Consider the following 10,265-nt stretch of genomic DNA (forward strand, 5'->3'; position numbering starts at 1 on the left):
GGTCTCTACATAGAGTGGTTTGGTGCCAACAGCTGAGGTGGGGCTCGAGTGTTTGGGACAAAAACACACAATGTTGGCAGCTGAGCTGTAAGACACAAGTGTGTGTGTTAATGTGTGTGTGTGCCTCTATGGTCCCCACTTCTCTTGGAGGAGTCTTTTCAGTCAGTCTGTGTGCATCATCTGCTGCTCCTCACGATGGAAGTGATCACCGCTCTCTGCTCATGAAGGAGGATCTGTCCCATCCTCTTTGTCTCTGTCACAGTGTTTGAAGTCTTTAGAAGTCTTAGAGCCAGTGTCTCTTTGGAAAGGACAGCACAGTGTAAGAGCTTTGTCTTCTACAGTGATCTGAATAAAAAAAAAACACATGGCGCTGGCATCTGTAGCACATCCAGGTGCTGGTGCTCATAAAGGGAAATGTGAGAAGCTTTGAGTTTTATTTTAATCATCAGATTCAGGATGAGGAAGATTTTCTATCATTCCTCCACAGGCTATGTCCAGTTTAAAAAGTGAATGCAGCCAGAACTTAAATGTCCGCACAGTGCAGCTGGCTGATGACCAGCAGGGGGCGACACTGTATGTTGCATAAAGAAGTTTTGATGCTGCATAAGTCTGCTGTGTGTGGTATCTCACCGTACAGCTGTTCATTAACAATAAATAAACTGCTTAGCAATGGATTAGCTGCTGTGATGTTTATAAAATATAAGCTTAAGAACATCCTCAGCTCTGCCTCCAGAGCTGCTGCTCTGACAGAGCCAAAAACGCTCTACATAAAAAAACAAAAACAAAAACAAACAAAAAAAAACTGGTTTGGAAAAGTGTTCAAGAATTTAACTTTTTATTTTGATCTGTTAATTTTTATATAAATGTGTGTCTTCATTTTGCTGTTTTTCATGTTTTCTTTGAATATTAACTGTTGCAGATCTTGAACCTCTGAGGTTTCCGTAGCTTTTCCTGTCGGCACATTAGATCCAGTTTCCACCAAACATGGATAAAATCATCTGCACGACTAGTCACCATGAAGATGTGAGCAGACGCAGGTTGATCTTTAACTTGTGTGAAGGAAGCCAATGAATGGGCAGATGGACACAGCTGAATGAACATGTTTCACTTGTAACTTCTTCCTAAAGCCCCCCGAGCGGTCCAGTTTGGATCAGTAAATCCTGATCCTGTTCGTGCTTCCAGAACCGAACAGTGCCCCTCTTGGTAGGGGGTGTGTAAGCTGGATGCCAATAGGCATGTCAGCTACTTAATAGCAAGGACAGAGAATTTGTTTGGCTCTATCATCTTGCCATAAGTGCATTTTTATTTTGTCCACAAGGTGTCACTGTTGTACTAATCAATATAACATAATTTAAGAGGACATATCATGCTGATCCCTGATTTAATACTTACATAGGAAAAAACATTTGAAAACAAGACCTTTCACCCCCTGAATTTTCAAAAAATGAGATATTGTATTTTTTCTGATATCCTAGAACGAGATTTGATGCCTCTGAAAATAGGTCATTGCCAGTTGGCCGCGAGATTTCGACCGTTGTGACGACAAGAGGATCCTTTCTTTTTATTGGAGTAATCTGATAAAGCAGCTCCTCCTCTGTGATGTCAGTTAGTCACACAACCGCCACCAAGGGATACACCCACCAAGAGCTGACTGACTGAGTGCTGGATGCAGGGACTCTGCTCTGCTGAGCAGCTTGGCTTTACATGCTGAACTAGCAGTTAAAACACTGTAGTTTTAGTAGACGTCGTAATACTTGTGAGACTGTGATATTTGCATGCTTGTTCTGACATGCACTGTGAACCTGGACCACAATAATGCTGCGGTAATAACATAGTGAGGAACTGATGGTAGAGGCGATCTTTAGACTACACTTTCAGCATGATGGATAAAACAGACAGAGAAAAGTGAAGGAGCAGGATGGAGCCCTGTTATAGGAATAGTTTATTGGTGAAGTCTGCCTATAATTCCACGTATAAACTATACATGTTACAGTACCGCTTTGACTCACCACACTGAAGCGTCCTGAGATGATCTGTGTCCAGGTGGATTTCCTTCCTCCTGAGCTTCAGAACCGTCCGGGTCTGACTCGGGGTCCAATACAAAAGGACGTATCCTACACTCTGCCATTTTATTAGTGCTATCAATGCCTTATGGTGAAGTTTTGGCAAACAGCAAACTCGCTCAGTCTGCTCCATTCAATGTGGCGATTTTGTAAATACTGCCATGCTGCAAAAACCGCCCCCTGGCTCTACCCCCTCCGCCCCTCTGATAGAACTGACCAATCAGTGCACAAAGGGCTGTGACATTGCGAGGTTACTGGAGGTCATTCTCCAAACGGAGCGTTTCAACAAGATCTTCAGAATGGCTTAAAATGAGGATATTGAGAACGCTATTGTGGGGCAATGAAGGAACTAAATGACTTGTGCTGAGGGCAGAAATGCTTTACAGGCATCCTAGTCTGGCATAGTGAAAAGGAGAAACAAGCATGATATGTCCCCTTTAAACAAGTCTGATTATCACTCACTTTCATCCAAATGTTTACAGGCTAATATGTTAGCTCTTAGCATTCTGTTCAAGTATGATTGAATGTATTTGTATTTATCATGAATGTGGCTCCATACAGCGCTGAGGGGACAGTGATCCAGAGACCAGGACCAGATTCTGCAGAGTGAATGATGCTTCCTCTGTGCTCTGTTCACACTGGTGACTCCGCCTGGACCTCAGCAGTCTGATCTTTACGTGCGTTGTGCTCACTCTCAGGGAAGCATTCAAACTTTGAAACATCCATCACTATTTTTCGGTTTGTGTGACGCCCCCCTTTGGTCACAGTCTACAGAGCAAAGTGCAGTAATCCAGATTTGGTGGTCTTATGGTGGTTCTGATTTCTAATTTTATGTAAATCAGGTAGACCCAGTCCAGGTTTACCTTAAACTGGTACAAAAGTGAGCTGGATTTCCTGATTCTGGAAAACAACAGATTTACAAAGTAAGAAGCAGATTTAATCCTCGGGGTCTGCTGCACCCACTCGTCATAATCTGATCCAGGACCACATTACTATACACCTCCTCCCTGTTTGAACAAATCTTCTATTTTTTAACGGCCTTTGAGAAGTTATCTGTTAGCTACGTCAATCATCTCAGGAAGTCAGAGACTGATCCTGTAGCTCAGGGAACAAACAGGACTTCTGTGTCTCCAGACATCAGTTTGTTGTTTTGGAGTGATGCTTCCTGAATAGATTTAGAGAGGTCACAGACTAGGAAGTATCCTCATGTGTGTGTGTGTGTGTGTGTGTGTGTGTGTGTGTGTGTGTGTGTGTGTGTGTGTGTGTGTGTGTGTGTGTGTGTGTGTGTGTGTCTCTACGGCTTGTGCACATCCTCATGTCGGAGAATCTTGTAAAGAACCCAGTAGAAGATGTTGAAGAAGAGGAAGGCCAGAGGGAAGCCGGCCCTCGACACAGTGTCAATCTTTTTGGCTCTGTCGATGAATAACTTCCTCATCTCTTCTGTGCTTTTACCCCCTCCACCTGTGGTTGTTCCAGGGGGATTCTGGGTAGTGTTGGCTGTGGCCCCCGGCGTGGTGTTGACCACAGCCACGGTGTTGTTGGTGCTGGCCTTGGACTCTTTGCTGTTGCTGGGAGTGGAGGTCACGGCGGCTGTGGAGGTCGGTCTGCTCTCCTGAACTTCCCCTTCCTGTCGGGGAGAAAAGGAGGAAGAGGAGGAGGAAGGAGAGGAGGAAGAAGAGGAGGAGGAGGTGGAAGGTCAGGTGTTTCATTCTTCTCCTCACAGACTCACAGACTCACAGATGTTACTAAATGAGCCTTGAAGCTTTGAGTTTGCTCTGCCTGATTTATCCCTCTGTTTATGAGTCAGACTGAACCACGCAGGACCACTCTGATACGTTCACATTAATAATAACAACAACACAGACTAAATGACACTATACTACTTTTACTATACTACTTTTACTATACTACTTATACTCTGAATATATATGTGTGACAATATGTGCTCAGTTTGTTTTTCGACAGTATCTATAAAGTAATTTGGCTGATACATTTCCTTCTATTGTTTTTTTTTTGTTCCCTCTCTTTCTCTTTCACCATTCATTTGTTCTTTATATCTTTTCTTTCCTGCTCTTCTTTCATTTTTCTTATACTTTTGCTTTGATCCTATCTTTCTTTTTTATTTCCTCTTCAATTCCTCCCCATTTTCTCTCATCTCACTATTTTTTCCTACTCTGTATATCAGTCATTTTTTCCATCTAATCTTGTATTTCTTTCCTTTTTTCTTTCTCATTCCTACTCTATTTCTCTTCCTTTTCTCTCCATCTTTATAAGTTTCTCTCTGTTTCTTTTATATAAGTCTTTCCCCACATTTGACTTCTTTTCTTACCCCCTTTCTGTTTTCCCTTCCTTTATTTTTCCTTGTTTGTTTGTTTGTTTGTTTGTTTGTTTGTTTGTTTGTTTCTTTCTTTCTTTCTTTCTTTCACTTTATGTCTTCCTGTATGACTGTCTTTTCTTTGCTTTTTTCCTTGAATCCTTTTTACTCTTTCAATTTTCTCTTCCTTTCTCTCTTTCTTTCTTTCTTTCTTTCTTTCTTTCTTTCTTTCTTTCTTTCTTTTAATCATTTTTACTCTTTCAATTTTCTCTTCCTTTCTCTCTCTCTCTTTCTTTCTTTCTTTCTTTCTTTCTTTGTGGTGCAGCCTTTACTGTATTCTCCCCTTCTGTCTGCCTGTTTTTTCTTTCTTTATGCCTTTCCTTTTCATGCTTTCTTTTCTTTGTTTCTTTTTTTATCTTTTCTTTCTCATTTCCTCCCTCTGTCTGTTCTGTCCTTTATTCTTACCTCCTCTTTTCTTTCTTTGCAACACTTTTTTCTATCCGTCTTTTTACCTTTTTCTCTCTTTTATCTTTCCTCATGTCTCTTTCTCTACTTCTTTCTTCATATCTCTCTTCCTTTATTTTTCGCCACCTCCATGTTTCCTTTGTATTTAAGGTCTTAAAAAAGTAAAAGGGGTTTCTGATTCTGTTGGTTGATAGAAATTATTTGTGAGACCTTCAAAATCACACCAGACTTGGAAATCCTGATTATGAGCTTCATCCAAAATCATTCACACCGCACACATCATCTTTTACAAGACAGAAGTTTTTACTGCTCCTAGAGGTGTTCAGGCTAAGACTATGCTCGGACTTTATTCAGGCTTCATTCAGACAATGTTTGGACTTTGTTTGGGCTATGCTCAGGCCATGTTTGATCTTTGTTCTGGCTTTTTTTTTTTTTTTAGATTAAGTTCCCACTTGGTTCAGGTTATTTCCAGGTCATGTTCCTTCTTTGTTCATGCTTTGATTAGGCTATGTTCAGGCTATGTTTGAGCTTTGCTGAGGCCATGTTCATGATATGCTTAGGCCATGCTCAGGCTACGTCCATGGAAGAGTTTAGAGTGTGTTTCTATTTTTCCGGTCACTTCTGTGAATGTCCTTTCAAGCGTATTAAGTTGAATACCGCTGTGTGGAGAGGACTCGCACAAACACACACCAGTTCATGCAGATGAAACATGCAGACATAAAGCAAACATGCACAAACACACAAATGTACACAGTGTGGTTACCCTGTGGTTGTCGGTGTAGATGTTGCTCATAGATCCATACAGAGGGTCTGATGGTTTGAGGCCGATGTCATTGTTAACACGACGGAGGGAGTCAGCTAGCTCCTCAGGGTCGACTGCACCTCCACTGTTCTACCGATCGACAGCATGCAGACCAGTGATCAACACACAGAAACCAAAAAGAAGACAAGCAGACATACAAACAGCAGCCAAAAGAAAGGGCCGAGACACCGAGTCATTCAGTCAACCCAATGATTTCAAATAATGGCAGTGACTATGATTGTAGCGATGCAGGACGACCCCTGGAGGCTCAGGGGCCACAAACAGCTCCTGATGTGACAGAGTACATGTTTTAAATCCCAGGGATCAGCATATCTGATTCCTTTTCATTTTAGCCACACATAAAATGTAACCATACATAACTCTGTTCCCAGGGAGTTATTATTTAATGTTAAGTCTTCACCCTGTGTCTGTCACAGTTCTCTGTCATCCAGTTATTCAAAGCTTGATCCTGAAAGGCTGCTGGTCCTGACTTAAGGTCTCAAAGACTGAAAGACTTAATCCTTTTACAACTGTTATACCTATATATTTTGTTGTACCATTTGCTTAAAGATAGATTATTTAGGTCAGTAAGACCTGATGACATGAAGTCTGTAGTGTAACATGTGAGATGTATTTTACTGTATCTTTGATGAATTAAAAACAGATCTCCAGCACTTTGTTTAAAGAACCATGATTATTAGGTTGTAATGCAATGGAAAACAGGATGTGTCAGAGTTAGAGCAGACTGTTTGTTGTTGTGACCAAGAAAAATATCAGTGCACGTTTTTATCCTTAGTGCGGAAATCCAGCTCATGCCAAAGGAATCACAAACTTGTTCTTGCAAAACAAAACAAACAACAACAACAACAAAGATACTGAACATGATTATAAATGACGTGGAGTTGTTTATTGTTTTTATCTGCCTTTGAACAGTGGAGAATTTTGGTCAAACTTACTTGTTGTTAAGCCCTGGTCTCTTCTTAGAGACTGCTGCAGGCTTAGACTGCTGTAGGCTGAGATTGCTGTAGACCAAGAATGCTCTAGGCTCAGACTGCTTTGGGCTTCAACTGCTGTAGGCCCAGACTTCTGTGATCAGACTGCTATAGGCTTAGACTGCGGTAGACTTAGACCTCTGTAGGCCCAGAAATCTGTAAGCACTGATTATTGTAGGCTTAAAAATGCTGTTGGCTCGACTGCTCTAGGCTCAGACCGCTGTTGGCTAAAACAGAGGTAGGATCAGACTGCTGTAGGCAAAGACTGTTGTAGGCTCGGACTGCGGTAGGCTAATACTGCTGGAGGTTAAGACTGTTGTAGGTCCAGAAGGTTGTAGGCTCAGGCAGCCTTAGGCTTATTCTGCTGTAGGCTCAGACTGTTGGAGGCTTAGACTACTGTAAGCTTATACTGCTGTAGGCTCATTCTGCGATAGGCTTAAACTGCTGTAGGCTTATTTTACTTTAGGCTTATACTGCTTTAGGCTAATTCTGCTGTAGGCTCAGACTGCTGTAGGCTTAATATGCTGTAGGCTCAGACTGTTGTAGGCTTAATCTGCTGTAGGCCAATACTGCTGTAGGCTCATTTTGCTTTAGGCTCATACTGCTACAGGCTCGGACTGCTGTAGGCAAATACTGCTGTAGGCTCAGACTGCTGTATTCTCATTTTGCTTCAGGCTCATACTGCTTTAGGCTAATTCTGCTGTAGGCTTATTCTGCGTTAGGCTAATTTGCTGTAGGCTCAGACTGCTGTAGGCTTAAACTGCTGTTGCCTCATTCTGCTTCAGGCTAATTCTGCTTTAGGCTCATTCTGCTGTAGGTTCAGACTGCTGTAAGCTCAGACTGCTGTAGGCTAATTCTGCTGTAGGTTCAGACTGCTGTAAGCTCAGACTGCTGTAGGCTAAAAATGCTGTAGGTTTAGACTGTTGTAGGTCCAGACTATTGTAGGCTCAGGCTGCTGTGGGCTCAGACTGTTGGAGGCTCAATCTGCTGTAAGCTCAGACTGCTGTAGGCTAATTCTGCTTTAGGCTGATTCTGCTGTAGGCTCAGACTATTGTTAGCTTAGACTGTTGTAGGCTAATTCTGCTGTAGGTTCAGTCTGCTGTAGACTCAGACTGTTGTATGCTCATTTTGCTTTGGGCTCATACTGCTATGGGCTCAGATTGCTGTAGGCTAATACTGCTGTAGGCTCAGACTGCTGTAGGCTCAGACTGCTGTAGGCTAATACTGCTGTAGGCTCAGACTGCTGTAGGCTAATACTGCTGTAGGCTCAGACTGCTGTAGGCTCAGACTGCTGTAGGCTCAGACTGCTGTAGGCTCAGACTGCTGTAGGCTAATACTGCTGGAGGTTCAGACTGCTGTAGGCTCAGACTGCTGTAGGCTCAGACTGCTGTAGGCTAATACTGCTGGAGGTTCAGACTGCTGTAGGCTCAGACCCGCTGTAGGCTCAGACTGCTGTAGGCTTAGACTTCTGTAGGCTTAGACTTCTGTAGGTTCAGACTGCTGTAGGCTCAGACTGCTTTTGGCTTTAACTGCTGCAGGCTCAGACTTCTAAATGGCATAAACTGCAAAAGTCTTTGACTGTTTTTGAAAGTGCTTACTTGATACCCCATGCATGTTGGCCGTTGTCGATTTAGTATTTGTTTCTCTGCAGGTTTTTAGCTGGGGAAGCAGAAGTAGAACTGATAGCAAAGCTGTCTCTGCAGCATCAACTTATGGTTTGAAAAAATATGATTTAGAGGGATTTATTGACTTTCAGCATATTAACATGTTTGAACAGCTCCTTTTGGAGGGCTTACACCTTTGTTTGACTTGAAGTTACAAGAATCACAAGCCTTTCTTTCACATTACCTCCCTATTTATCTAACAGACTGGTAGACTTCAGCATGGTACTTTCATAGTTGTACTGGTGACTTACCACAGTAGGTGGCAATGATGCTCCTACGGATTGATTTATTCTGATACTCTGAAGATAAACTGTAGCAGTGCATCCCCAGTCTTGTTTAATATGTTTCCACAGACTTCTTGACACATTAAAGTTTGATTTAAAACTTCGTTTTGTTGCACAATAACATATTTATTGAATACTGTTTGTTTGCACGAGTTGACTGAATGCCCACAGAGAGCCGAACATGCACTGACACCAAGCTCATCATCTGGTTGGATGGCCCAGTGTCAGAGAAATCAAACCTGAGTGAATCCTTAAAATCACTGTGACGGAGTTAGAGCCATGCTGCATCATGCACTCATTCAGTAAGTGACATGTGGTGATCAGGAGAGTCAAACATGCACAGTTCAACACACTTTATGCCTACATCACACATCACGAATGGAGGTTTATTCTATAAACTTCCTACATTTCTGATTTCCTATCTGTCATGTTCATCCTTCCCTTTCTGTTTCCACTGCAATAACTACATGTGTCCACAAGGTGGCTGCATCTAACAAGAGTTGAGAGGACAACAGTCTGTAGAGTTTAAACAGAACAGATCTATGAATCTGGAAAGATTAGCAGATATGATTAATAAGCTCATGTGCTGATTAACAGTGTGAGCTTGTAAAGAGCTGTAGAAAGTGTTTGAGTTCGTAATGTGGGGATCGCGCACATCAGGACTTCAAAGAGAACTTTTGAATCTGACAGTTTTTGTAAAGAGAGCTGATCAGATCGGAGAGTGATTTCACTTTTCTGTGGGCAAGAGGATGACGCCTGTAGAGCAAAAACAATAAGTTTGATGTTTGGTATCGAAAACAAAACTTGGCATTGAAAAACATATCCTGGAACTGAAAAAGGAAACATTAGCATTGAAAAATGTGTGTCATAAAATTTATAATAGCATCAAACAGGTAATGTCATTGATAACATTTTGCTGAAGTTAAAAACACACACATAAATGTTCATTTTATTTCACACAATGTTCATTGATTTTCTTTTTTTTCTTCTTTTTTTAAATTTTGTTTTTTTTTTGCATTTTGATGTTTTTAAATTCCAATTCTATTTTATTTCTTGATGTCATTGTTTTGTCAATGACCGTTTAAAATTTCAACAATGTTTCTCTTCTTTGATCACACTTTCTTTTTTTTACCTTTTTTTTTTTTTTAGGTCCAACTTTCTGTGTTTACAGCCTAGTTCAAAAAACAGCTTGGGTCTAAAACACTGATTTCACTATTGGCACACACTGTATGGTGAGTAAATTTTTCTCTATCTCTGAGGTTTAAAATTTATTTGGATCATTTGATTTTCCAATCAGAGGCACAGCTCAGGTCAAGTGACCGCTGGGCGCCCTGGGCACAATAGCGAATGTGGCTGCGTCCTCGGATTGGCTTCATTTCATGGTTTCAGGGTTTTAGGGTTTCAGGGTTTCAGGAACAGACGTGTGATGTTGCGGATGCTTCTACCATGTTTTATACAGTCTATGTGTCCTCCCCTCCCCTTTACGCCAAAAAGAGTGACAGGGAGTTGAAAGTCAAAGAATACAGTAAGTGAAAAAAAGAGTGATAAAAGGAAAAAAATCATTGAAATTATAAACTGTCACTGATAAAAGAGTGACGTCATATACAAATAATGTGACTTTACTTCAGAAACATCAGAATGCAAAAATGTATCAAAATAAAAGAATATAAAATACTTTATG

General features: G+C 41.4%; 1 protein-coding gene across 1 annotated transcript in view; it reads right to left on the minus strand.

Moving 5' to 3' along the window:
- Window positions 1-2,179: 2,179 nt before the first annotated feature.
- glra3 (glycine receptor, alpha 3) overlaps window positions 2,180-10,265 on the minus strand; it is a 136,461-nt gene continuing 128,375 nt past the window's right edge. Inside the window, exon 9 of the mRNA XM_074690985.1 lies at window positions 2,180-3,690. Within this exon, the coding sequence (XP_074547086.1) occupies window positions 3,358-3,690 (333 nt within the window). The 3' untranslated portion in view covers window positions 2,180-3,357. The remainder of the gene's footprint in view (window positions 3,691-10,265) is intronic.

Source organism: Halichoeres trimaculatus, unplaced genomic scaffold (assembly GCF_033239565.1).
Source record: "Halichoeres trimaculatus isolate MK-OKI-2021-1 unplaced genomic scaffold, fHalTri1.1 fHalTri1_scaffold_2, whole genome shotgun sequence".
Classification (NCBI taxonomy): domain Eukaryota; kingdom Metazoa; phylum Chordata; class Actinopteri; order Labriformes; family Labridae; genus Halichoeres; species Halichoeres trimaculatus.